At 57.4% G+C, this 27,949-nt stretch overlaps 1 protein-coding gene across 1 annotated transcript in view; it reads right to left on the bottom strand.

The window, feature by feature from the left end:
* Positions 1-27,773, bottom strand: part of MEGF8 (multiple EGF like domains 8) — a 37,604-nt gene extending 9,831 nt beyond the window's left edge. The window contains 34 exon segments of the mRNA XM_032849628.1: positions 1,386-1,530; positions 2,280-2,443; positions 2,926-3,106; positions 3,700-3,907; positions 4,480-4,598; positions 4,737-4,847; positions 4,927-5,174; positions 6,597-6,729; positions 7,251-7,415; positions 7,417-7,501; positions 7,603-7,802; positions 7,804-7,814; positions 8,146-8,345; positions 8,884-9,132; positions 9,573-9,686; positions 9,784-9,915; positions 10,006-10,124; positions 11,006-11,242; positions 11,665-11,865; positions 12,261-12,461; positions 14,868-15,031; positions 15,115-15,169; positions 15,171-15,260; positions 15,623-15,742; positions 15,993-16,147; positions 17,835-17,957; positions 18,096-18,241; positions 18,681-19,096; positions 19,682-19,770; positions 19,852-20,032; positions 20,813-20,878; positions 20,880-21,020; positions 21,276-21,439; positions 26,841-27,773. Of these exon segments, the coding sequence (XP_032705519.1) occupies positions 1,386-1,530; positions 2,280-2,443; positions 2,926-3,106; positions 3,700-3,907; positions 4,480-4,598; positions 4,737-4,847; positions 4,927-5,174; positions 6,597-6,729; positions 7,251-7,415; positions 7,417-7,501; positions 7,603-7,802; positions 7,804-7,814; positions 8,146-8,345; positions 8,884-9,132; positions 9,573-9,686; positions 9,784-9,915; positions 10,006-10,124; positions 11,006-11,242; positions 11,665-11,865; positions 12,261-12,461; positions 14,868-15,031; positions 15,115-15,169; positions 15,171-15,260; positions 15,623-15,742; positions 15,993-16,147; positions 17,835-17,957; positions 18,096-18,241; positions 18,681-19,096; positions 19,682-19,770; positions 19,852-20,032; positions 20,813-20,878; positions 20,880-21,020; positions 21,276-21,439; positions 26,841-27,027 (5,320 nt within the window). The 5' untranslated portion in view covers positions 27,028-27,773.
* Positions 27,774-27,949: the final 176 nt, after the last annotated feature.

Raw genomic sequence — 27,949 nt, 5'->3', positions numbered from 1 at the left:
CAGACTGTTCAGAGACTTAGGGAAGAGAGCCCCACGAAGAGGCCGGTCAGAGAGGGACACCGAGCAGGGCAATGGACTGAGGACCACAGAGATGGACAGAAGGAGAAGATACATAAGGCCAGACAGGGCAAGAGAACACAGATGGCAAGACAAGAGAGTGAGAGACAAACAGGAAAAGGAAGTGGAAAGAATGGAATAAGGAAAGGGAGCAAGCTTTTGGAACCCAACAGAGGAGGTTGCACGTGGGGAAGGCGCCAGATGCCACTGCATCGTCAATTTCACAACTGTTCCATTTCTTATGTGAATTTCACCTCAAGTCTGTAAAATCCTCCAGAAAAGGGGGTGTCTTGGTGGCTCAGTGGGTTAAGCCTCTGCCTTCACTCAGGTCATGATCCCAGGGTCCTGGGATCAAGCCCCGCATCGGGCTCCCCGCTCAGTGGGTAGCCTGCCTCTCCCTTTGGTGCTCCCCCTAGTTTCTTTCTCACTCTTTCTCAAAAAAATAAATGAAATCTTCTTAAAAATTTTTTAAAAAAATTTATTTCTTTATTTTCCCCTGGAGCATTTTTTATTTTTTTTTAAATTTTAAGAAGATTTAATTTATTTTTTTAGAGAGAGTGCTTTCTCACACTCTCTCAAAAAAAATAAATGAAATCTTCTTTAAAATTAAAAAAAAATTTTTTTTAAATGCTCCAGGGGAAAATAAAGAAAGAAAAAGTCACAGAGCATTTAACAAGATAGATTAAGGGCAAAAGGGAATTAGAGACCGAGGGCCAGAGAGAGAACCAAAACAGAAAAGTCCCAGAGGCATACACAGTCACGCTGGGAAGCAAAAAAGACAAGGTCCAAGCCCCTTTCTGGCCTCTCAACAACAGACTGGAAAGAAACACCCCCACGTATAACAGGGGTGTCTCCAGAAAGTGGGATCATGAGGATTTTTTCCTTTTTATTTCACCAGTTATATACAATGACTGTTATTACTTTTTTTTTTAAGATTTTATTTATTTATTTGACAGAGAAGGAACACAAGCAGGGGGAGCAGTAGAGGGAGAAGCAGACTCCCCACTGAGCAGGGAGCCGATCAGGGCTCTGATGCAGGGCTCGATCCCAGGACCCTGGGGTCCTAACCTGAGACGAAGGCAGATGCTTAACCGACTGAGCCACCCAGATGCCCATTACTACTTTTATAATCAAAACAATAAATAAACTTCCCAAGAAAAGAAAAGGAAGGCAGGCATCTCTGTGGGTATTTAGGTAACAGAGAGTTAAGCAGCTTTGCTGGGGGGTCTAACGGGGCCAGAGGGACTCTGGATGAGTGGGGTCCTAGGACAGGGCCAGGGGCTCCTGCGGGACATCCCCAGGGCCCGCTGCGGGGGCGCTGGACTTACGGGTCAGGTCAGGCAGGAGCCAGGCATTGCAGTTGACCTGGTAGAGCAGAATGTCGCTGCTGAACTCATCGGGTTCCGAGCGCCCCCCAAGGACCACCATGGTGTCCCCCAGCAGGGCTGAGGCATGGAAAAGTCGGGGGTGGGGCTGTTGGGGAGACACCGGCAAAATGGCCGGTCAGAGCCCACACTCCTCTACTCACCAATCAGCCCACCCACCACCCTCCCACACCTCAGCCCCCATCAGCCCTACCCAACCCAACCTCCCTCAAATCTCAGCTCCTTCCTCCAGAAAACCTCTTTCATTCTTCAGAGCAGCCCCCAGGGCCAGCTCCCTCACTCAAACTCCTGGAACCCCCATGCCCTGTGCTGTTCCCCCAGGAACCTGACCCAGGCTGCTTGAGATGAATCCCACATTTCTCGTGTGACCTGGCCAGCTGGGCTGAGGACATCCAGGGGGTAAGGCTCAGGCCTCCCTTATAGTCCAGTCCCCAAAAGGCTTTAGAAATATGTTCGCAGATGGAACACTCAATCATCTCTAACCAGCACATCCGGGGGCCACGTACTCCCACCCACTATCTCCTCTGGCCTTGAAGGCGGCCACCACAAAAAGCGTCAGTCCCAGGTTTTACAGAAGGGGAGGCTGGGAAGTGGAGGGCCACACCAACAGTGGGGCAGAGCTGGGGCAGAAGCAAGGCCTCTGACCTCCTGCTCTAGGATGCTTCCCTCCAAGTGAGTGATGGAAGAAGGGGAGATGTGGTGGGGGCACAGTTGAGTCTAGGGGACTATAAAGGAGGGGACTAGCAGTCCAGGGTTGAGCCAGTCCCTGGGGCACTGGGTTGGGGGGATGGCCCTTCCTGCCCTCTCGATCAAGCTGTGTATGCCTCTTTTCCTGACCTTTGCCCCCTGGGAAGGGGCCAGCAGGCTCCAGGTGCGATCGGGACAGTGCAGGGAGTAGAGCTCAGGGGACGGGGCAGCCAGCTCCACGTGGAAACGGAAACCCCCAAACACATAGAGGGAGTCAGTGGCCTCGTGGTACACCGCAGAATGACCGTAGAGACCTGGGGAGCACAAATGAGCAGATAGTCGGGGGAGGGCTAGTAATTAGGATTGCCCTCCCACTTTCCTAGGTTCCCCTTCTTCCTAGTCTCCCACACAAGGCAGGAGCTGCTTCAGCTCAAAAGGACCAGCACTTGCGATTCCCGGCAAGAGAAGAGGGGGAGATGGGGTGACCTGCATGTCCTGGGGGGGGGTACAGTGAGCAAAGAAGGGAGAAGGGGAATGCCTGAGGGGCAGGTATCTAGGACCTAAGAGAGGAACGCAAAGACCCACTGTCACTGGGCAGGCGATGGGCCGCCTCTTGCGGGAAACTGAACTTCCCAAGAGTGGGTCTGAGAACCTGGGTGGGTGTGGGGGAAAGAAGGGGACATAACAAGGTCTAAGGGGCAGGGACCACAGGGTATGGCAGTGGACAGAGAGCCTCCACAAAGCCCCGGATGGCCTGGCATTCAAGGTGCTGTCCCCTCCTTGTCCCCAGCCTTACCCGTAGGGGGTGTCCCGCTCTGGGCTCCGGACACCCAGGTGCCAGTCACCAGCTGGTACTCGAACAGCTGCTGGTTGAAGCCATTTTCGGGGGAGTACCCACCCACCAGGAGCAGAGACAGGCCTCGGCGGGCAGTGAGGGTGTGACCGGCCACCGCCGGCAGCTCCACAGTCTGGGGCACCTGAAGGATAAAGGGCAGAGGTCACCAAGGAGCTGGAGGTTAAGGCTCAGCTTCCAGGCGGAAACAAGACTTGGAACTCCCCACACTCCCCTTCAACTGATAAGGAGGTAGTGAGCTGCCCGCAGCTGTCAGACCCCAAGCTTCTAACTCACCATGGTCCCATCAGGGGTGCGGTAGGCCCCCTTGCCTTTTCTGCCTGCTCAATGTCACCGATATAGGGAGAGGGAGCCTGGTGTTCCTTTGGGAAGACCTGGCTCTTCTGCTGTCACTGGCTGCATGGGGCTGACTATACCCCCCGACCACAGCGCATGCATCCCAGCTGAGCGGACAACACTATCCCATCCACTTGGCCAAGGCTGGCTTGGAACTACAGGGTGACCCAGGACAGCCAACGAGATTCAACTCTTGGACTCACACTGGAGACCCGGTGCAGGGGGGACTGGGGGCAGTGGGGATGGGCAGACAGGAGGATGGAGGGGGAAGCTGCATCCCCTGGGAGTGAGATGGGCAGGAGTGCTCTGGTGGGCCCTGCTAGAGATGGCTTGCGGGTGGGGGGGGGGGCGGACACTCTTGGGGAAGGGAGAGGGACTCACCTTCTCCTGCCGCCACTGCAGGGTGGTGAGGTTGAGCACCCAGAAGTCGCGAGTGACACCCCCAGCTGTGAGTCCCCCCAGAAGGTACATGGCACCGCGCCCAGCAGACACATAGGCAGCCGCATGGAAGGAGCGGGGTGAGGGGCCTGGGCCCCCATCCTCGGCTCCCGCCAACATCTGTGTCCACCGCCGCTCACTCACTGAGTACCTGGCACCAAGGGGTGGAAAAGGAAGCTCACCATACAGTCATCCCAGCACGACCTGGGGTCACCTCCCCCAGACATATCCCCAAATCCCCTAGGGTGCCCCTCCTTTGACAACCATCTTACATCCCTCCCCTGGGGTGGCAACTGCCCAAATAAGGGTGAGCCTCCTGTGACAGGCGTCCCAGCATCTTCTGGGTGTCTTTCACCTGTAGAGAATTTTGTTTTTGTTGCTGTTTTAATATTTTATCTACTTATTTGAGGAAAAGCGCATGACAGAGAGAGTGCACACATGAGCAGTGCGGGGGCAGAGGGAGAAGCAGACTCCCCACTGAACAGGGAGCCCCATTTGGGGCTTGATCCTAAGACCCTGGGATCATGACCTGAGCCGAAAGCAGATGCCCAACGAACTGAGCCACCTGGCGCCCCTAGAGGTTTTTGTTAACACCAGTTTTTTTGGTTTCGGTTTTGTTTTTTACCCCCAAGGGAACTCTTATGTGACACACATGTCAGCATCCCCCGAGGTGACCTCCTCTCGTTCAGGCATCCCCCCACCCCCTCCGGAGGCTGTCCTCACCTGTACAGGTTTCCCAGCAGCCCCTGGGGCAGGCCGAGGCCCCCAAACATCCACAAGGTGGCCTCAGGTCCCTCAACCATGGTGTGCCCCAGGCGGTGTAGGAATCGGCTGGCAGTGTCCTGGGGGCGGAGGTGGGGGACACGTGGGATGAGGCTGGGAGTCGGGGCTTAGGGGTGGTCCCAGGGATGGAGGGAAGGGGAGAACCATCCAGGAGGCAGGCAGCATGGCACCTCCATGCAGTGGCACCCACGACTCACGGCTGAGAGGCGGCTGTCCATGAGAGTCTCCCAGACCAGCTGCCCACCGTCCAGCTTTGTGCCACAGTCGGGGCCCCCAAAGCCCTCGGCACAGATGCACACACCGAGGCTCTGGGGAACAGCAGAAGGAGGCTCAGGGGAGCCGGCGTACCACCCCCGCCCCCTGTGGCTTGCCCATTCCCCCTCATACCTGGTTACAAGTCCCTGCCCCACTGTGGGCATTACAGTTCTCAGGACACAAAGCCATGCGGCAGTGGGGGCCAGCCCAGCCCTGGGGACATCGGCAGAGTCCGGCACCAGCAGCTCCGTCCTGGGGCACACACTCCTGGGGGACCGGGCAGCTCCCAGGGCCCCCCGACCCGCAGCGGGCAGAGCCCACGGAAGCGTTGAAGCCCCACGATGAGGAGCCATTGGCCTCCCAGTGCAGCACCAGCAGCCCTGTGCGGAGAGAGGGGCCAGAGGCTTGTGGCCAGGCCGGGCTCCAGAATGCGACTCTATCCCCGGGGTTAGAGAGAATCTGGTGTCACCGGGCAGGGCAGCAAGGCACTCCTTATCATTTAGGATCAGTGCCATGCTTCACTGCTCCCCCACATGCTGCACACCCTCTCCTTCACCCAACCCATCAAATTCTGATCCCAATCCCATTGCCGGCAGCTCGAAACCAAGCTGGAAACCCTGCACAGCTCCCTACAGCTCAGAAATAAAACTGGGTCTCCCTACAAAGAGATTAGCAGTGGAGAAGGGGGCAGGAATTAGATAGAGCATATGCATATACGACCTCATTAAAATGATGTTGGAGGGGGGCTGTAGGCCCTCTGACCTCAAGGCCTCCCACTGTCCCAGCCCTAAGCACTCCAGCACAGCAGGCCCCCTTCCAGCCTCTCAGGGCCTGGGCACCCACTGCTCTTCTGGCCTGGAGAAGTCACCGCCCACCCCCCGGCACACAAGGACCCCTTCAGACCTCCAGGAAAATATTCCTCTGCAAAAAAGCCCTCCCCAACTCCCCAAACCGGCCAGGTGGCTGCTCCTTCCCACTTCCTCTGTCCCTTAGCAGAGGTGTCCCTGTTCTGACTGTAATTTGTTCAGTGCTGTCTGTCCCCCACTGCACCCCACCCCTGCTGTGGGTCCCTGAAGGCAGGGCCTGCGTCCCCTTGTTCCCTGCTGAACCCCCCCGGCACCCAGCTCAGGCGTGCCTCACTGGGGGTGCTCCCAACAGCTGAATGACATGAAATCAAGGGCCCCTCGGTCCTAGCTGCTCCCTGGGGAGGGGGCTGGGGTGGCACGTGATCCCAAGCCGGCCAACTACCTACCCCAGCCTTGGAGATCTCGCTCATCTACGAGGCGAACAGAAACATTTCCAAACTTGGGTGCCTCAACTGCCCCAGGTAATGAATCATTTCTATAGCAATTCACTCAGCTGGAGCCAGTTTCCCAAACCCTCAGCGCTGCCGAAGCCATGAGGCCTGGTGAGTCTCGGCTGTGGTGTGTCTGGGGCACTGCGGAGTGCAGAGCAGCACCTCTGGCCCCTGCCCATGACATGGCAGGAGCACTCAGGACAGAGCCAAAGGGCCCAAGGGGCAAAATCACTCCTGGCTGAGAACCACCAGGCTGAGGAGGGGGCAAGGGTTTTCACACACTACATTCTGTGTCCCCCAGAGACTTGTCCCGCTCAGCCCTTCTCCCCAGACAGGCAGCCCAGCCAGGGCAATCCTCTCTGCCACCCAGATGTGACAAGGGCCGGCATCAGCCAGCGAGTCAGGGGCAGAGTCAGGCTGGGCCTTCAGCCCACCTTGGGGGACAGTGTAAGGGGCAAGGGCTACGCAGCCTCGGACAGGGTCCCACTTTCCCCAGACCCCGTACCCGACAGGGCCTGCACAGTGAGGGGCCTGTCCCGCCGCTGGCCGCAGAAGGCAGCGATGAGGCTGCGGTCCGATTGCACAACGCCAGTGTCCAGGAAGCGCGGGAATCCATCAAAGGCCAGGACGTAGCTCAGCTGGAGGTGGAAGGCACAGAATGAAGGTTCAGGGGATGGTAAGGGTGAGGAAGAGGGACGTGTGGGGTCCAGGAGAAGGAGGAAGAGGAGGAGGAGGAGCTCAAGAGAGGAAGACACTCTGAGCCCAGGAAAACGGGCCGCCTGAAACTTCCAGACAGAGAGTCACACTGTGGCCACCATCCCCCTCCTGTGTTCACAGCAGACACGGCTCAGGGTTCAGGCACTCTCGCACAGAGCCTCTCTCTCAACACATAGCTCCTGGCGGCCACGACCTACCAGTCAGAGTTGACCCACACAGTGCAAATACCAACCACGCCTGGACTGGGGCGTGGGAGGCCCAGGAAACAGGTGATCTGGGGAACGGGAGGGTCTGGGGGCTCCGGAATGAAGGTCTTTGATCTGAAGAAGACAGCTTAAGGTTTGGAGGATAAAGGAACAGGGATGCTGGGTCAGGGTCTGTCTGCGGATTCGGACTGGGCAGGGGAGACATGGGCCTGAACCCTGGTGCCCTCGGTACTCACCGTGCAGGGGGTGCTGCTGTCGGGGGAGAAGGTGAGGGTGAGTGGGGGACAGAGGGTCCCGGGGGCACAGGGCTGCAGCAACTCGGTGGCCGAGACAACCCACACACAGTAGGACAGGCCCGGCCCGGCTCTCGCTGCCCCGCCCCCTGGAGGCAGCAGCCCCCCCAACCCGGCGTGAGCCCAGTGCCACTGAGGACACGTTGGTGAGGAGGGCACGACCCCCACACTCCCGGAAACAGGAGCCACCAGCCCTGGGTAGATGGAGGAGAGAGCAAGAGCGTCAGACTGGTCCCACCCTGTCCCATCCTGTACCTAACCCTCCCCTGGCCCTCCTGGCGGGCCCCTGGCTCACCGGGGGTCCCCGTAGTAGCCAGGGGAGCAGAGCTGGCAGTGGGCACCTTCAGTGTGGTCCTGGCAGAAGCAGAGCCCGCTGAGGTTGTCACAGTGGCCACGGCGCGGGTCTCCATGCCCATTGCACTGGCACGGCCGGCAGCCGCCCGAGCCCGTGGCATTGCCAAAGCTGCCGGGCCGGCACTGCTCGCAGCGCTCCCCCCCACGTCCAGTCTGTGGAGGCCCCGGGTAGGTAGGACACGGAGTCAGGCCAAGGGCAGGAGAAGCCATACAATGCTCAGCCGATCCCTGACCCCGCACAGCTGCTTCAGACCACGGTGACCAGGGGAACCCAGACTGGGGAGGTATTGCACACCTCCAGAAGGGAGACCAAGCCCCCACCAAAGACATGGGTGGCACTGAAACCGTGTGGGGTCTGGAGCAGGCCATGGGGCAGGGGGAGCGCTAGCTGGGTTGGGGGACCCAGACGCCCAGAGGAAGGACACTAGAGCCCTGAGGAGGGTCCCTGAGGCCAGCCCCGGGAGTCGGGGAGGAGGCCGCTCACCCTGGCACTCATCACAGAAGCCAGGCCCCCGCCTGCGGCAGTGGCTGTGGAAGTTGCAGCCACAGTCCCGGGAGCAGCGGGGCGCAGGCGGTCCCGGGGCAGGTGTGGGCGGGGGCAGGTCCGACGTCCAGCCCAGGTCACACACACAGGTGAAATCGGGGGGACCGCTACACACACCATGGCCACAGTCTTCCAGGCACCTGAGGGCATGGCGGGGGAGGGCAAGGCTAGCTGGGGCTGGAGTACCCAAAGCACACCCACCTCCCGCCGCAGTCTGCCACCTCCTCTCCACAGCAATGCCAACCCAGGCCATCGCCTGTTCTCCCCGCTGCCACCCGTCCCGGACTCTGTGGGTGTCCCACGTGGTAACTCCTGTCTCTATGGTAACCACATATCCCGTCTCTATGGTAACCACATATCCCGTCTCTATGGTAACCACATATGGTAACCACCAGGGATCTGCTCTCTGTGAAAATCCCTTTCAACTCGGTCCTCCTCCATCTCCATGGCAACGCAGAAGACTATGCAGTCCAGGGGTGACCCATCTCCACAGTAACTAGTGTTGCACTGGGGACCCTGTCACTCTAATGAGGGCCTAACCCACAAGGTAAAGCCCCCTGGCTCACGGGGATGCTGGTTCCCCAGGGAGGCACCCCAGCACTGCAATGGCTTCCTCCCTCCATCTACACGTGCCCCAGCCCCAGGGCGACATCTCCATGGAAACCCCTCCCCGCTCACGTGCGGTTGCAGTAGGTGACGCCATCACCCTGGTAGCCTCGCTGGCAGTGACACTCGTAGCTGAGGGGTGTGTTCAGGCAGCTTGCCCGCAGGTGGCACCGCGCCAGGCCCAGGCGACACTCATCCACGTCGGGACAGCGGGCATACGCCCAGCGGGCAGGGAGGGCCACCGACAGCCCCAGGCCCTCCCCCACCCACAGGGAGCAGTTTCCCCCACCCAGTGGCCCTGAGAAGTCTCCCTGGAGGCAGCTGGGTGGGGGGGGAGGGGTGGGGACGGAGGAGAGGGTAGGAATGGGGAGATGATAAAGAATCGAGAGATCGAGACAGACCGAAAGGGACCAATCAGAGAGAAAGAAAACAGACATATGAATATGGACAGAAAGACATAGCAAAAATGAAGCAGAGAGAGAAACCCAGAGGAGTCAGACAGGAGGAATTGTAACAAGCAAACAGGGGATGGGAGAGACACACAGGAAAATGGTTAATGGGAGAGAAAAGGAAAGACAGAAACAGAAAGACAAGGAGGAAAGATGAGACGAAACCAGTCACAGAGACAGGGAGAGGGTGGAGATGGAGAAGAGAGAGGGAAAGGGAAGAAACAGAGACAATCAGCCATTAGAATCAGAGCAGGAGAGAGCCCCACACCCTGCCCACACACCAGCCCTCCGGCCTTGTGGTCCCAGCCTCACCGGCCCAGCGTGGGGTTGTCCTCGTTGCCACACCAGCCACACTCGTGGCTCTGCAGACACTCGTGGCAGGTCAGGAAGCGGTCACAGCTCCGGCACCGAGGCTCCGAGTGCACACTGTGAGGGGACAGGTGTGGGTGGGGGTGTCCACGCCCTACCCCCCCGGCGCCCTGCCCTTCTCTCTGTGAGCCTCACCCCCCTGCCCAGACCACACCTGTCATCCCAGCCGCGGCAGCCCCCATGCGGGTATCGGGCCAGGTAGGCTGCGAACAAGAAACAGGTGTGCGTGGACTGGCACCAGGCGCACTGGCTGGAGTTGGCAAGACAGTCGTCACAGGTCAGGCGCCTGGGGGTGGGGAGCAGGGGCAGGGTCAAACTGTGCCACCAGCTCCCCCAAGCTCCCTACATCCCCACTCCCTGGGCCCAGGTGGCTCACTGGCGGCAGAGCGGGGTACACTCCTCTGGGCTCTTCAGAGCACCCCGACTCCGGCCCCGCCGGGTGCACGCAGCATCCCCTTTGCGGCTGGTGCTCTGATGCCACTCGCAGAAGGGGTCCTGGGGAATTAAAGGAGTTAGAGCCCAGCTTAGCCATCTACCTTGGGATCCATAAGCAGCTGCTTCCCTCACCTGCCCCACCCCACAAACCACCCCTCCAAGCCCCCTTCCCTCCCCCGCTGTCTGTCTCTCCAGACTTCCTCCTTCAGCCAATAGCATCCATGGGCTCCGCCTTCCCGGCACCCACCCCCTTTTGGGGCAACAGAACCCCTGTGTCTGGTCCAGTTGCAGCTGATGGATCCTGAAGCCCCAGAGGTAGGCAAAGGGCCACACTCCCAGCCCCCTACCCCAGTCTCCCAGATGGTTCTGAGAACTGGCACAAGACCCAACCAGAGCCAACAAAAACCTGCTTCTGGGACTTCTGCTGAGCTGGGGGTGAGAAGGGGGTGGGGACAGAAAGGTGCTCTCTCTTACTTGGGACTTGGGGGGGGGCTAAGGAGGGGGATGAAAGTCTGGGGCCCTTGTGGTTCCCTTGCCTCTCCCAAGAAGTGAACCTCCAAGGGAAGAGAGGATATAGGATGGAGAAGGTGGGTGCCGATGACACTGTCTGAACTACACACCTAAAGACCTATCTCTGGGCTCTGGGACCCAAGCCCATAAAGGCCCCTCCGGTAAAGAGGTGCTAACTGGGGTTGTCTCACCCTTACAACTGGGAGAGTCCTGACTGCCAGGAGCCCACTCTCTAGCCCCTCTCCTCTGCTCCCCACCTGGCTCTCGCCTGCAGATCAAAGACAACGGCCCACCTGTCTCCCCCCCACTGTACCCAAGGGACCCCTTGGATGCCGGTGCCAATTCCAGGGGGCTCACCCCCGCCCCCACCCCTGGTCGCCTAATTCAGCTGCCTTGATCCTGAGACCTCCCCTCCATGGCCTGGCAGGCACCTGAGTGCAGGCATGACAGTCTCGGTGCTCCTCGCAGAGCGGGCAGAGGGCAGGCACCAGCACCAGCAGGGACCCGCCGGCCCCGTCGTCCCCGCAGTGGGCCGCACTCTGGCGTAGGTGGCAGGTGGCGCTGCTCAGGCACCAGCCACAGCCCTGGTCCGCCAAGCAGCCCAGGCAGGAGGAGTAGGAGGAACAGGCTGAAGAGCGGTAGGGCTCCAGGAAGAAGAAGGAGATCTCCTGGGGGAAGGGCTCACATGAGGGCCGGGGGTCCACCCAGGGCGGGAGCTGAGGACCGGGGTAGGGGTCAGGGTTGAGCGCTGAACACTTAAGTGTTTGGCGACACGGTCAAGAACTCAAGCATGTGGAAAGTCAGGATTTAGGAGGAGCAGACAAAAGGGGATCGGGGTTTGAGAGCATCCAGATGAGGGAGCGGAGCACAGAGGGCAGAAGTCAGAGCAAGAGGAGTAAGAGATATGGGCAGGGGGTCAGAATGTGAGATCAGGTCGGAGTCTGAAGGTCAGAGGTTGGTGTCTGGAGGGCTCCAGGTGAGGCCCAGAGGTCAAGAGTCAGGGAGTAGGAGGTTAGGTCAGGAGAGTTAGAATTTGCAGCCTGGGGTTCAGAAAACTCCAGGGGTCTGAGGCTCGGGCAGAAGTACTCACGCTGCCACCTGGCACGCCAGTCCGGTCCCACAGCAGAGTGAGTTCACTGTGCCCAGGGCCCGCTGAGCCATTGAGCTGGCCCCGGATCTCCACTGCATACTTGTGGCCCCGGCCAGGCAGCGGGAAGAGGCGAGCAGACCCTGGGCGCTGCAGCCGCCTCGTCTCCTTCTCCTGCTGAGCCACCCAGCGCCCCACCTCCTCCTGGGTACAGGTGAGGGACAGATACGGGGGTCAGAACGTTCCAGCTGACCCAACGCCTAAAACCTCCAAGAGCCCCAAACCCACCTCACCTCCGTCCTGGGAAGAGGAAGAGGGCTTCAGAGTTCCCTAGACCCCAAGAACCTCTGAGAACCCTCAACTAACCCCACCACCATCACCCATGGCCTCCTTGGGGGGCGTTTGACTTGGTAACTCAGACCTTCCCCACCTTCTTCAAAATTCCTTCCCAATTCCATTCATAACTGAAAGCCCCAGGGCTCTCCCTCCACTAAGGATATGTCCCATGCCTCTGTTTTCTCCCCAGTCCCTCCCTGCACCATACACCCCCCCCCCCATATTTGCAACTAACAGCCCCCCAAATGGTCAGGCACCCTCACCATGTTCTCCGTGTCAGGGCCCCGGGCCATCCGAGCCACAACGTGCAGACGCTGGGCCCGGGCCCACACAGCTACATCCTCAGCCCCCGCCCCTCCGGGCCCTCCGGGCAGCAGGGGGTGGATGAAGCCACGGTAGACCAGGGACACGTCAGTCTCTGGGCTGGGCGTCAGGGTGATGGTCGTACTGCGGACGATCAAGACCTGGGCCCGCCGGGGAGGAAGATATGCATGAGTGCCTCTCCGAGTGGCCCCGCGGTGGCCATGCCCCTCAGGCAAACATCAGAACCAGAAAAAATCAGGCACCCCAACTTCCTTCCCTCTTGCATCAAACGAGAGACCGAGGCCAGGGGCACTCGGAGTCAGGACTCCAACATGGACAACAGCACGGTCCCGGCCCCCCGCTCATCACCTCCTTCATCAAACTCCGGGACCCCAGACCTTTCAAGAGCTTCTTCCCCAACAGTCCACCTTTCCACTTTCTACCAAAGCCCTTAAGAGTCCACGCTATTTTAAAAAGTCCCTGAACTAGGGGCGCCTGGGTGGCTCAGTGGGTTAAGCCGCTGCCTTCGGCTCAGGTCATGATCTCCAAGTCCTGGGATCGAGCCCTGCATCAGGCTCTCTGCTAAGCGGGGAGCCTGCTTCCTCCTCTCTCTCTGCCTGCCTCTCTGCCTGCTTGTGATCTCTCTGTCAAATAAATAAATAAATAAAATCTTTAAAGAAAAAAAAAAGGTCCCTGAACTACAGGGTTCAGAGAAATTTCCAAGTTGGTGAACACAGCCCATGCCAGCCCATGCCAGCAGGGGGGTCACACCCTAGCTCCTGTGAACTCCCAGACCCTAGCTCTATATGGGGACAGAGCTCCTTTGCTCACGAACCTTCCAGACCTCACCCTACGTAACATGTTCTTGGTTATATAATAATAAACCAGCACATGAGTTTTTTAAAAAACAAAAAAAGGGAATCCAGATCCAACATTCAAAGTGACAGACATACTACATGATTTATTGGCATGCATTTTATAATCATTTTATAATTGCAAAAGAATGGAATAAGCCAAGTATTCGTCAACAAAGGACTACTTAAGGAAACTATAGCACTACAGCTTTAGAATCTAAATGGAGTATTACAAAACTGTAAAAAAAAAAAAAAAAATTGAGGGTGTTTCCTAAGTCCTAAGAAGCTTGCGAGGACATGTTAAAAAATAGAAGTGGCAGTGTAGTGCAACTGGAATATTACTTTTTGGGGAAGAAAAATAATAATAATTAGGGGTGCCTGGGTGGCTCAGTCGTTAAGTGTCTGCCTTCAGCTCAGGTCTGATCCCAGGGTCCCGGGATCGAGCCCCACATCGGGCTCCCTGCTTGGCAAGAAGCTTGCTTCTCCCTCTCCCATTCCCCCGCGTGTGTTCCCTCTCTCGCTCTGTCAAATAAATAAATATTAAAAAAAAAAAAAAGAATTAGGGGCGCCTGGGTGGCTCAGTGGGTTAAAGCCTCTGCCTTCAGCTCAGGTCATGATCCCAGGATTCTGGGATCGAGCCCCACATCGGGCTCTCTGCTCAGCAGGGAGCCTGCTTCCTCCTCTCTCTCTGCCTGCCTCTCTGCCTACTTGCAATCTCTATCTGTCAAATAAATAAATAAAATCTTTAAAAAAAAAAAAAAGAAAAAAAAAGAATTAAATGTCACATGTGCATGTATCTGAATAAGTAGACCTACAAGGATATAAAAGAAATCCCAGATGATCTTCTGGAGAGACTCAGGGTGACATCGAGTTGGGGGGATGCTGGGGACAGCTACACGACATACGAGAGTTGGCAAATCCAGAGTTAGCGGATTGCCAACGACAAATCACTAAAAGGTTAGCAGTTGCCAGGGGCCGGGGGAGAGGGGGAACAGAGAGGGATTACTTAATGGATCTGGAGTTTCTTTATGGGGTAACGAGCATGTTCTGGAACTAGGTGATGATCACACAATACTGTGAACGTGCTTCATGTTGCTAATGGTAAATTTTATGTGATGTGTGTTTTAGCACAATTAAAAAAACTCCTATGATGGGGCGCCTGGGTGGCTCAGTGGGTTAAGCCTCTGCCTTCGGCTCAGGTCATGATCCCAGGGTCCTGGGATCCAGCCCCGCATCCGGCTCTCTGCTCAGCAAGGAGCCTGCTTCCTCCTCTCACTCTCTCTGCCTCTCTGCCTACTTGTGATCTCTGTCAAATAAATAAATAAAATCTTAAAAAAAAAAAAAAAAAAAAAAACTCATGGGATGCCTGGGTGGCTCAGTTGGGTTAAGCAGCTGCCTTCGGCTCAGGTCATGATCCCAGAGTCCTGAGATCGAGTCCCGCATCGGGCTCCTTGCTCAGCGGGGAGCCTGCTTCTCCCTCTGACTCTGCCTGCCACTCTGTCTGCCTGTGCTCGCTCTCACTCTAGCGCTCTCTCTCTCTGACAAATAAATAAATAAAATCTTAAAAAAAAAAAAAAACTCTTATGAGGTCAATAAGGAAGATCAAACCCTTGAATGTAAAGGCTTATTAGGCAACCACAAGACTGGTATAGAACCATTTGAAAAATGAAAACCCCAGGACCACACACTGGGCCCCATCCCCCGGCTCCCCACCTTGTCGGGCTGGGAGGCATTGGGCGGCTGCTGGAAAGTGAGCAGGTGCAGGCCAGGCAGGAAGCTCTGGGTGACGCAGGCCTCCAGGGATGTGACGAAGACAGGCACAGGCCCCCACCAGCCCACGGTGCCCGAGATCTGCTCCCCTCGGCAGCGGGCCTGCTCTGTGAGGACAGGAGGAGGGCGGGAATGGCAGTCAGTGTGGGGTGCTGCACTGCCCCCTCCCACACCGCCCTTGCATACTCACCAGGCCGGGGGAGGCAGCTTTCATTATGCACACACCAGCCCAGGGCGCCGGGCCCCCCGGGGAGGAGCTGTGGGGCTGCTGAAGGCCAGGCAGGCCTGGCAGTCACCCAGAAGGCGGCCCAGGCCCAGGCAGCTGGCAGCTGGACACTGCAGGGAAGGGAGGGGACAGGGGTTACTGTCCACGGGAGCTTCACGGGGACCTGGGAAGTGCTGCAGGTTCAGGAGTCATGGGGTAGAAAGCGGCAGGCAATCAGAGAAGGGAACTGAAAATGAACTGGAATGAGAAAGATTGAGAGGACAGGACCTAGGGGCTCTGAGGGCAGGGTCGTAAGTTCAAAAGGATCAGGAGGGGCCAGAGGTTCAGGGGTCAGAGGTTAGGAGTGCCAAGCTTCGTGTGAAAACAAGCCTCCCAAATGGAAGAAAGTCCTTCTCTGCTGGGTTTCGACAGAGGGAGACACTGAGGGTCGAGTCTCCGTGCGAGGAGAAAGAGCACTGGGATGGTCACTCACAGCCCCAGAGGGAGTCCCAGGAGGTGGTGCGGCTTGGCAGGCACCCTGACACCAGCTGCACTCAGGGTCTCGGGAGCAGACGCTGTGGTCCGTGTACATGGAGCAATAGTCTAAGTGGTACTGCAGAGACACGGGGCGGGGCTCCTCAGATGGGAGCCTGCTCCCTCATGCCCACCTTGATGATCCCAGGGAACCCCAACTGCTTGACACCTTAAGGACCCCTATCCGCTCTGTCCTCAGCCCCAGGGATCCCCAGTCCTTCTCCCAGGCACCCACCCCAACTTGCTCCCTCCTCCCTGGGAACCATGCCTCCTCCCCATTCCCCCCCCACCCCAACCAGCCACCCTCTCCCTATCACCCCAGTGCTCACGTCCGGAGCAGGCGCCTGGAACACAAAGGGAGGCACCTTGTAGGCCATCAAGTCCCCACGGGGCCGGCCACTGTACCCCCCAGCCACCAACAGGACGCTGCCACCAAGCACAGCTGCTACATGTGAGTACCGCCCACTGGGAGGCGCTGCTCGGCCTAGAATACAGACACCCACCCCCCCAACCCAAGGACATGAGACTCCAGCCAGTCTCCCAAGCTCATGGCTCCCTTGCCCGGAGGACTGTCCCGACTTTCTCATGCCCCAGTCCAGCCCCCGACTTCCTGCTTCAACTGAACGTGTCCCCACACCACTGCCCAGGACACCTTTTAATGACAGGGCCTGATCTTCATTGTCAGAAAAACCTGGCTTCCATTCCTAGGTCTACCACTTACTTGGGTTCAAATCACGGGTCCAACTAGCTGTGTGGCACTAAGCAAGAGTTGCAACTTCTCTTTATCTTGGTTTCCTCCTCTAGACATGGACCATCTTTCTGCCCTCCGGGAGCCATGAGGCAAGGCCGCCAGACTCTTACCTGGTTTTGTCTGGCACCAGCCTCCCATCCTGGGACAGCCTTTGATCATCCTCTGGAAAACTACCCTCTCCCATCACAGTCCACAGGTCGAGTTGAGCTAACCCAGCCTCTAGCAGCACTGGGGTATAGCCCAGGCCCGTCATTCAGCCCAGGGACTCATTCAGGAATAGGACCCGATTCCTACGATTTTGGGGGAAAAGGCATGTGCTTCCTCCCTCTGGGCCTTTTAAAGGGGTAGTATATAGGCCCAGAGCTGCTGGTGACCATCTGCAAAAGACAAACCTGCCATAGACTGAAGCGAACTTGAATGAGAACCAGCTGATGCCAACCTGTGAGCTCCCAGACCCAGGCCAGACTGAAGCCAGCTGTCACTCAAGTGAGCTAAGAAACTTGGTTTTGCTCAAGCTGGTTGGGTTGGAGCCTGTCACTCAGAACTAAGAGTCCTGAGTGATGGGTAAGTGGTCGGTGACCAACAGAAGAGCCTTGGATTCGAGGCCTTGAATGCCAGGCCAAGGCTTTATTCCTGATGGTCAAACAGGGTTCCATGGGGAACCCTTCGCTCAGCCTACCCCTTAAATGTCAATGCCCCTTCCTTATGACTTTCTCTGTCCTTGCTCTTCTGTCCAGTGGAGGAGGGAGAGGAGATGGGTCTCCTAGAAGTCCATAGCGCCCTGAAATGATATGCCTGGTTTGTGTGTACAAGTGTCTTTCCAAGCTCAGGACCTGTGGCTTCCTTCTGATTCTCTAAGCAGTCTGATTTAACGAGTTTGAAAGGTTCTTCCACACCCCCTTCTTGGCAAGCCCTCGGGCCCTGGGGCAGGATTCTGACACCTTCATAAAGTCAACATACTGAGCCCTTGGCTAGGCAGGCTTCCTTCTTCGTGCCATCTCAACTGCTCTCACGACAGCCCAGTGGTTTAAGTGCTACTGTTATTCCCGTTTTACAGATGGGCAAGTTGAGGCACAGAGAGATTAAATGATATTTTTGTACAGATGGTTGCTTGGGGCCAGCCATCCTGGTTCTGCCACTTGCCCACTCTATAACCTTGAAAAGGTCAAACATAGGCGGTTCCCTGGGGCAGCTGGAAACCGACAAAAGCTGGCTGGAGCCTAGACCAATGCTCTGGGGCCGGCCTCCCGTCTCCATGGCAACAGAGGCCCCACGCTGCCCCCAGCACGGGCTGGCCTCCGGAGCCCAGTTCCAACAGGACATCTGGCTCACCCTACGAGCACCAACATGGTTCCTGCCCAAAGCCCAGATTCACTGTCAGGGAGGTGTGACTCTCAGGAAAACAGAGGGGGCCGCTCACCCTCAGGGGTTCCTGGGGGGGCAAGCTCGGCCCCCGACACCCACTGATGACAGCCAAGGTGGTAGAAGAAGAGGCCATCTTCATAGCACTTCTCCTCCTGGTAATGGGTGTGCACATTGCCCCCTGGGAAAGGAGGAAAGGGGCACAGCTGGCAAGCCTGGCGAAGATGGGGACCCCCCAGGCAGGGACCCTCAGCTCAGTGTGGGCGTGGAGCCCTGACAGGCAGGCAGGCAGACAGGCGGGACCAGGGAGCCTCCTCACCATAGACCACCATGTAGTTCCCCAGGACACTGGCTGTGTGGAAGGCTCTCTCCCGTGGGCCCTGAAGCCCATCCCGGCCCTTCAGGGTGGTCCACACACGCCGATCCACATGAAAGAGCTCAGTGGAGTTCACCCGCACAGAGAACCTATCGGGAGGGGCAGAGGAGGGCCTAAGGGCAGGAAGGACTTCTCTCCCTTCTCCAGGCTCTCAAGAGCCCCGTGATTGGTCAGAGTGAAACTGGCATGATGGGGTTTATGTCCCCACCCACCTCCCAGTGGACAGGACCCAGGTCTGGTCATCTCTGGGTTCTGCACATCATCTAGCCAGGGCTGGCCTTGACCCAGCAGGGCGTAGATGAGCGGACAGATGGGTGGAAGAATGCGGGAAGTAAGTGGCTAAGAGACTGAATGAAGGGTTAGAGAGTCAGTGAGCAGATGAGCAAATAAAAGAACGAGTGAACTAGGGAATGACCTAAGGAAGGAAGGCCTGGATGATTGTGAAAGTCCATCAACGGGCAAACACCACTAAAGACTGAAGACCCAGGTGACCAGGCCAGGCTTGGCCCTGCAGAGCAGGTCACTCACCGGGCAGTGGAGGGCCGGTGTCCACCGTGAACCAGCAGGGTGCGTGAGGGCGCGTGGAACACCATGGAGTGGCCAGTGGCGGCAGGGGGCCGCCCGCCGGCCGGAATCACCTGCTCCCAGTAGCCTCCACTGGTGCCATCGAGGCGGAAACGAAAGAGGCCAGAGGAGAAGAGGTCGTGCTGCGTGCGGCCACCGGACACATAGAGCCAGACATCGTCCACCAGGGCAGCTGCGTGACCTGCCAGGCCTGGTGGCCCTGAGGAACCCAAGGCAGATGGTGCAAGGAGCTCCCAGTGGCCCCCGCCCAGCGGGCTAAAGGCCCACACGTCACTGGTGAGGGAGCCATCAGCCAGCTCGCCGCCCATGAGCACCAGGGAGCCGGCCCAGGCCACAGCCACGTGGGAGTGCCGGGCAGCCTGTGGGCAAGAGACCAGGAGACAGGATGGTGACACAGAGTGACAAGAAAGCCAGCCAGAGAGAGAGAGATGTAGAGACAGAGACACAGAGAAAAACAGAGATACACAAAGAGAGAAAGGAAGACAGACCCAGCAAGATAGACACAAGCAAAGAAGAACAAATTAAAAAAAAAAAAAAAAAGGAGGCTGGGGGCTAGGGATAGGGGATAGGGATAGGGTAGATGGCAGAGAAAAGCAGAGGGACAGACTGATAGACAGCCCAGCAGAGACACAGAGACCAAGAGAGAGCAGAAGACCAACAGGCAGAAACAAAAATGGAGAGAGAAACCAAGAGAAAGAGACAGGAGATTCACAGAAGAGTAAGATGCAAAAAAGGAGATACAGGAAGCAAAAAGAAAGCCAAACGTAGAAAAGCGGCACTGGGAGGACGATGTGGGCCTGTATCAAGCAGCAAGGCTGAAGGCGTATGGGGTGGTGGGGTCTCTCTAGGGGGCCCTAGCTGGGGCTGCCGGAGTGGACAGGCGCTTCTGAGCGGGGTGGGGGGTCAGGCAGCCTGGGTATGGGGGGGGCAGCAGGGATTCATACCGGGGCAGGACTCAGGTCCCAGCGCTCCCAGGTGTTGGCAGAGAAGTTGTATAGGACCAGGTCCCCCAGGGCACTATTGAGGTCCTGGCCTGTTGAGGGACACACGGGCTCAGGCCCTGGCCACAGGCTGCCAGGCCGCCAGACCCCAGATGCATGACCCATCAGCTCACCTCCGAAAACGGCCAGCAGCCCCGGTGGGGACAGGAAGGCACCGGCCGCCCCGATCCGGGCTGAGAAGGCGGGGTCCTCGGCACTCACGTTGTGCCACCAGCCAGCCCCCTGGTTCTCCCATAGGTGCAGGTCACAGGCACGTCCCAGGAAGCCAGGCTCACAGCGGCATGGTCCCAGGGGCTGGAGGGGGATGGGCACACAAAGGCAGGGATGGAGAGAGAAAGAGAGAAAGGGGGAGGAGAGACGAAGCCAGGGGGAGACACAGGACCGAAAGGGAGAAGGAAAAAGGTGGACAGGAAAGGAGAAATGGAGTAACAGCCAGAAAGGAGACAGGCCAACAGACAGAGGAAGAAAGGGACAGGGAGACGCAACCAGAGAGAAGCAGAGAGGTAGGAAAAAGCAGACAGACCATCAAGAAAAGGGAATGGGAAAGACAGAAGGCCCTGGAGAGGAAAATGAGGACAGACAGCAAGAGAGACTGGAGGAGAAGGCAGCTGTGAGGGCAAGGTCAGCCTAGGCTGGACGACCTCAGTCTGGGGAGGTGAAGGCAGGAGGGCTCAAGATATGATCCAGTCCCGAGGCTGGGTGTGCACGGCTGAGGCACAAGGTCAGTGGTCAGCAGGCAGAAGTCAGGGCTGGGGGCCCAAGGCCAGAAAAAGTGACTGGGTGGGATGATGGAGTCCGGCGGGCAAGGGGAAGGCAGGTGGGTTCACCAGAGAAAGGTAGGTTACAGGCAGGAAGGGTGGACGCAGGCACAGGAGGGGTCCCAGATGAAGGTGGTGGGGCTGGAGGGCAGATGGGAGTGGGGTCTGGGAGGAGAGGGGAGTCCTGTGGGTGACAGCAGGGTCCTAAGCAGGGATGGCTATCCTGGAAGGGGCCAGGGAGTTTCAGGCAGGGGCACATAGAGCAGTAGGTGTGGTCACCTGGGGGTGGGGGACACACATCTGGGGACAGGCTCACCGAGGCGCAGATGCCATGGCTGCCGCAGTAGGCTGAACACTCCTGCAGGCTGCAGTCAGGGCCCCCCCCAGCCAGGTTCGCAGGCGCATACCCCAGGGGCCCGGCACTGCCCTCGGCCGCTGCAGTCCCCAGGGCACAGGGAGAAGCGGAAGGAGGCATTGAAGCCCAGAAGGTTGTAGTTGGCATCGCTGAAGAGATGCAGCAGCATCTGCAGGCACAAGGTGGGCACGGCTGCAGGGGCTCCAGGGACTGGACTGGGAGGGTGGGCTGCTCCCATCCCCACCCTACAGGGCGCGTCCCCGCCTCCTTTCTTGGTCTCTCTCCACCCTTCTTTGCTGCCAACTCTCTCTTGCTGGGTCTCTGCCCCTCCCCCTCTTTTGTTTTCTTCTGTGTATCGACCCCCCTTCCTCCAAACTCCACCCAGACCTCCAGCCAGAGACCCCCACCAACCGGCCCCACCAACCTTGCCTGAGGAGGCCTCGATGGCTGGAGGCCGAGTGCTCCCACTCAGACTGGCAAGCAGGGGCCCTCGGGGAGAGTCCCCGTCATACACGAACAGGTAGTCGTAAGTGCATTCCGTGTCCAGGAAAAGGAAGTCCAGCAGGATCCGGTGCTGGGTGCTTGGGGCTGGGCAGGGAGAGTAGGGGGTGCTGGGCTCAGATGTGGACCCTCTTCCCGTGCCTCCATGTACCCCACCCCAAAATACCAAGGCCTGCCTGGTAATGTTGAAGGCCTAAAGATAGGTCAGACCTGAGCTCTGCCTTCGAGGGGCCCCCTGGTCTCAACAGCCCGGGGAGATCAGAGCAGTGACAGCCAGAGAGATGGGGGCCAGAGAAGGAATTACAGTGTCAGCCCCAGAAAGGACTCCTGAGACCAGGATGAACACCTCCCACCACTCCAGCGGCCAAGCTGAAGGGCCCCAGAAAGAACCCCCCCGGGGGTCACACAGAGCTGTGAGCCTCCGACACTAAGCCTGAGGGTCAGGGAAGAGGCCAGTTGCTTCCTCCTGGATGGACCAAACCTTGGAGTACCACAGCTCCTCTCCCCTCCTCCCCAGGTCTCCACTCGGTTTCTTGTAGTAGCTAAAGGTACAGACTTGAGCCAGCCTGCCTGGGCTCACATCCTGGCTCTGCCACTTACTAGCTACTAGCTGTGTGGCCTCGGGCAAGTCTCCTAACCTCTCTGAATCTGTTTCTTCATCTGGAAAGTGGAGTTATAACAGTCCTAAGGCTGACTGAAACTTCTTGGCCTCTCCCATCAAGAGGGGAGGGGCTGATTCCTCGCCCCTTGTACCTTGGGAAGACCCTCCAAAAGACTAGCGTGACTGACACAGAGCAGCAAAGCGGACATTCTGGCCCTTGCACAGCTGGATCAGAGAAACCTCGCAGCTTCTACCTGGACATCCTAGAATGCTCCTTCTCAGAACACAGCTGTCAAACTCCGAAAAGCCAAAGCCACATGGGGTGGGGGGAGGGGCACGTGCCGGCGTCCCACCTGACAACCCCAGCTGAGCCTCCAGCTGATGGCCAGCAACCACCAGCCCCTCGAGGGAGCTTTCATGGACGTCTGGCCCAGATGAGTGTTCAGATGACCGCAGTCCCAGTGGACATCCAGCTATGACCACGGGAGAGGCCTAGCCCTCCGTAACCTCCATCCCACATCTCACACTGGGGGCTAGGGAAACTAGACCTGGATTCCTGCTCCGCTCCTGACCTGCTGGGGGACCCTGCGCCAGCCCCTTCCCTGATGTCCCTCAGCACACTCCCCTGCGTACTAGAGATGCTCACACACCACTCACTAGCTGGTTCTTGGGCTGGTTTCACAGGCTCTCTGAGCCTTGGTTTCCTTTACATAAAATGGAGATACTCCCCCCACCCACCGAGGCTGATGGGAAGATTCAAGATGGCGACTCCCAGGCCTCGCTGTCTCTTCCCAGGTTCACTGATTCAGCCTCCTCCCTGGCCTCCCGTCTTGCCCTGACAAGGCTCCCTGAGAGATTGTCCCCACTTGGCATCTGGCCCTGGTCCTACCCTGTTCAAAAGCCCTCCATGGCTGGGGCACCTGGGTGGCTTAGTTGTTATGTGTCTGACTCTTCATTTCAGCTCAGGTCACGACCTCAGCTAAGCGTGGAGCCTGCTTAAAGAGTCTCTCTCTCTCTCTGGGGCGCCTGGGTGGCTCAGTGGGTTAAAGCCTCTGCCTTCGGCTCGGGTCATGATCTCAGGGTCCTGGGATCGAGCCCCACATCGGGCTCTCTGCTCAGCGGGGAGCCTGCTTCTCCCTCTCTCTCTCTCTCTCTCTGCCTACTTGTGATCTCTGCCAAATAATTAAAATCTTAAAAAAAAAAAAAAAGATTCTCTCTCTGGTTCTGCTCTTGGTTTTGGCACCAAAAAAAAAAAAAAAAAAAAAAAAGGATTCTCTCTCCCTCTGCCCCTCCTTCTCCCACACTTGCTCACATGCTCTCTTAAAAAATAAATAAATAAAATAAAGCCCTCCACGGCTCCCCACCATCCCAAGAACAAAGCCCAGCTCCCTAACCTGAAGTCTGAAGTCTCATTTGTCTCATGTCAGCCTACTCCTTGTAACTCCATCAGGAGCTGGGCCTTTGCACAAGCCTCTCTCTCTGGAGCACCTACTCCCTTGGTAAGAGCAAACTCCTCCAGGAAGCCTTCCCTGATGCCCCCCCCCCCCCCATTGCTAGGTTAGGTGCCTATCTTGGGGGATCTCGCTTTCCATTATAACCTTCATTTCTCTGCGCCAGGACCACCTATGTCTACGTCTGTCTCCTCTGCAGCCAAGGAGGCCCATGGGGCAGGGCGTAGGCCTAACTCATCTTGGGGTCCCTCCCTGACATTAACCAGCACAGTGCCTGCCACTGAGTGAGGGCTCAAAAAATGCTGGATGAAGGACTGAAGAACCACACAAAAGAAAGAATACTGAAAGGCACCTGGGTGGCTCTGTTGGTTAAGCCACTGCCTTCAGTTCAGGTCATGATCCCAGAGTCCTGGGACTGAGTCCCATATCGGGCTTCCCCTGCTCCGCAGGGAGCCTACTTCTTCCTCTCCCTCAGCCTCTCCCCCTGCTTGTGCTCTCTCTCTGTCAAATAAATAAATTAAATTAAAAAAAAAAAGAAAGAAAGAAAGAAAGCTCACACACCACTCACTAGCTGGTTCTTGGGCTAAAGTTGGCAGCTCTCCCTCCAGAATCCCCAAGAACATCACACAGACCCAAACCATGGTCTGGGGAATGAAGAAGAACCACTTCACCAGACCAGGCAACCAGACCTCCCAGAATCTTGCCAGCCTCAACCAAAATATAAAGCTCAGTTCCCAGAATCACAACAAGTACATCTTTGTCAACGGCATGCCGGAAGCCAGCTCACTATCTGCTTTCCCCAAGGTCCTCCCTAAGTTCAAGATCTCCTGCTTCCACCCAACACGGACTCCACCCCATGTCCCCCTGGACAGAGGTTCAACCGCAAAACTCCCTGCTTTTCATTTTCTTTTTAGATTTATTTATTTGAGAGAGAGAGAAAGAACATGTGCGCACGGGGGTGGGGAGAATGCGGGGGGAGGGGCAGAGGGAGAGGGAGAGAGAAACCCAAAGTAGATGCCACGCTAAGCTAAGTGAGGAGCCTGACTCGAGGCTCGATCTCACAACCCTGAGATCACAACCTGAGCTGAAACCAAGAGCTGGACGGTTAACCAGCTGCACTACCCAGGCACCCCAACCCCCTGCTTTTCAAAAGCAGAACGCCTCTTTATTCATGAGGATATTATGAGGACTGCCTACAATAAAGTGTGGATGTGGTACAAAAGGAAGTGGGTCAGCTGCTTATTTTTTAAAAGATGGGGCAACATGCTGGTTCTCAAAGGTGACAGGCACTGGGAAGCATGGGAGATCAAGGAGGATCTGGAAGTCGCCTGGACTCCCTATTCCAACATCCAGCCAGGTGGTCCCCAGATCTCACTAGTGAAACTTCCCAAATACCTCTCTGTGCTCTCGGCCCCTCTCCACCTCCTCCTCTCTTGCAGGATGAGCATACCAAGTTTCTAGGCCAGCCCCCACCAGGCAGGTGGCTCTAAATCCTGCTCAAGATCCTTCTGTGGCTCCCCACCAATGCCAAGAGAAAAAGCCAAGTTGCTCAGCATGACATTCAAGGCCTTCCTTCCCCTGCTTGGGGCGTCCTCCATACCTCTCAGCCAGCAGTCCGATCAGACCAGAAAAACCTAGACATGGCTCCTGAGACACATCAGCCTCACTTTTGTCTTCGCAGAAGCTGTTCCTTTTTCTCACCCAGCAAACTCCTATGTATGCCTCAGAACCCTATCCAAGGGCTCCTCTTCTGTGACCCCCCAGAAGAATACTCTCATCCCCCTAGACCCATCTACCCAACCCCTCTACCTCCTTCTGTCTCAAGCCCTGAGCGTACTGTAGGAATAACATCTGCAGCCAGCCTTACCATCCCCAACAAGGCTGGGGCTCCTTAAGGCCAAAGAATGATGTGTACATCAAACACATACCATACTTCCTATCCTGTGCCCACCCACACCCCCAGACAGGAATGGACCCCACGCTGGGGACAGACACACTCATCCTCAAGAAACTGACTTCATCCATATTCCATACAACGGCCATGGGGACCTAAAGCATAAATCAGATCATGCCCTTCCCTGTTCAAAACCCTCCCACAAATTCCCAGTGTCCCCGGATAAAGACCAAGGTCTGCAGCCTGTAAAGGGAGACCGTGCGTGATCTAGGACATCGCTCCTCTGGCTTTTGCCCAGAACCTTCTCTGGGGTACTCTTACCACTCCTTGGATGCCAGCTCCTACATCCGCTGCCGAGAAGCCTTCCTGGACTTCTCCAGCCACTGCCTCTGGACTTCTCATGACACCTCCCTAGTGCCCTCAGGATAGAGCTCAAAATCAGTCCTCCACCCTCTGGTTCACGGTTTGTCTTCCTATATTTCTGTCCTAGCACAGATATGTATTCTGTGTCATAGCACAGATTTCTAGGTCCTCAAAAACATCAGCCCTCCTGCTATCAGGCCTTTGCATGGGCTATACATACTCCTGGCCTAGGGGGGCCTTCTGTTCCCTCTTTCATATGCTTTTGGTCTTAGCTACAGGCCAAGCTAAATCAGAGGTCCTCTGGGGTTCCCACTCCTTGGGGGTGGGTCTGCTTCCCCCACTGGACCAGGAGCCCATAAGGGTAAGGATGGGGCCTTTGCATAGGCTGTTCCCTCTGGAATGCTCTTCCATCCTCCTGGGTGATTCCTGTTGGTCCTTTGGCTCTCAGCTCAGACATCTCCTCCCCCAAGGAAGCCCTCTCTCTTCTCCCAGCCCCCAGGCCAGATACTTCCTCTGGCTCCCAAAGGCCCCTGGGGTTCCTCCATCACAGTTCCAACCACTCTAGGTTTTTACTGTCTATTCATGTGTTTGTCTTCCCCACTGTATTTTAAGCCCCAACTCATCACAGATTGTTAGAGTTGCCTTGATCTGTTATGTCCCAGTAGCAAATATAATGTCTGGCATGTGAATGGGAAAAAAAAAAAAAAATGCTTTTACTGGACTACTTTAAAAATAACAGTATTACCCTAATACCATTTACTGTGTACTTACCATGTGCCAGGCACGTTAAGTAATGATCTCATTGAATTCCAACAACCCTATGAAGTCAGTACTAGTATGAATGCTACCTGGGAGGAGGGGAAGCTGGACCTCACAGAAAGGAAGCTGCAGTGGAACCCAAATTTGAAGCAGGTGGTTGGGCTAAGAGCCCAAGTTGCTAACAATTATTCAGAATATCTCTCACTGATGCTCTTGGCTTGTAACTGTCCATCTGGGCCTGTGTGCAACTCCCCCACCAGGCTTCCAGGCCTCCCAGGACAGGGCCCACGTTGGCTGCGCTTCAGAGCAAAGGGCCCGGACCAGAACAGGGATGTGGGAATGCGGTGAGTGGGATTAATGAGTGCACAAATGAATGAATTAGCGAATGGGTGGGTGTGTGACCCACGCGGCCCCACTCACCCTCGATGAGCCACTCGCAATTGCCATTGACGCTGTAGTTGCCCGCACCATCCGTCACGAAGCCGGGCGCCTCCCGCAGCACTTGCCGCTGCCCCTTACAGTCCCCTGCCTGGGCCCCAGGGAACAGCTGCCCCAGCAGGGCCAAAGATAGAGCCAGAGCCACTGCCGGAGCCTTGCCCGGGGCCATTGCCGCTTCCCGCACTGACTCTGACAGACTAGGACAGGCCTTATTAAAGACCGGGAGAGGACCCTCCCTCCGGCGTGAGGCCCTGCAAATGTGACCTCTATAGACGGGACATGGTCTTGTAGACCACGGAGGTCCAGGAGTCTCAGACCCCACGAAGGGAACCGCCGCTGTAGACGGGCTCTGGAAGCCACGGGGAAGGCCCTACAGACCCATGGAAGGACCTGTAAATGGGGTCGTTATGGACGGGGCCGACCCCTAGGGACCGTGGGAGTCCCTTATAATCACGGGTCCCCATAGGCTATCTGACCCCATAAACGGTGTCCGGCAGTTATAAACGCGGGCCACTGCAGGCCGAAACGGACCTTATATACGGGTCGGTCCCCAGGGGGCGAAGGGCTCTACAGCCCGGCGGGGTCCTCTATAGAGGGTGCGGGTCGTGCCGGGCCAGGCCCAGAAGGTCCGAGAAAAACCCCTAGAGCCGGGGGCGGGGCGCGAGCGGGTGTCGGGGGCGGAGCCCGTCTTCAGGGGCTCGGGCCTGGACCCCATAGACGCACTCTCTTGCTCACCCACCCGCGCCTCCCTCCGGAGCCGGATGGACCAGATCAGAGAGACGAGGGGTTGTTCGGGCCAGAGCGGCCTGGGAAGACCCGCTGGGAGGACGAGGGGGCGGGGGCCGAGCGGCCGCTGTGGGAGGAAAGATGGAGAGGAGGCGAGAAGTCGCAGAGACGCTGGTCAGAGCGGCCCTGGGAGGACTGCGGAGCACCCAACCCCACCCCTCCAACAGGGGGAGACTTCCGGAAACTTCCCCGCCCATTTGTTCCCAGACGCGTGCGCAGCAGTGATCGCCTTGGCCTGCGAAGAGAGAATTACACACGCGCAGTGCTGAAATCGCGACCCAGCCTCGGGGTACAGGTGGTTGAGG

This window comes from Lontra canadensis, unplaced genomic scaffold, assembly GCF_010015895.1.
Source record: "Lontra canadensis isolate GAN:19392208 unplaced genomic scaffold, GSC_riverotter_1.0 scaffold235, whole genome shotgun sequence".
Lineage (NCBI taxonomy): Eukaryota > Metazoa > Chordata > Mammalia > Carnivora > Mustelidae > Lontra > Lontra canadensis.
This window is presented reverse-complemented; position numbering and strand designations above follow the sequence as displayed.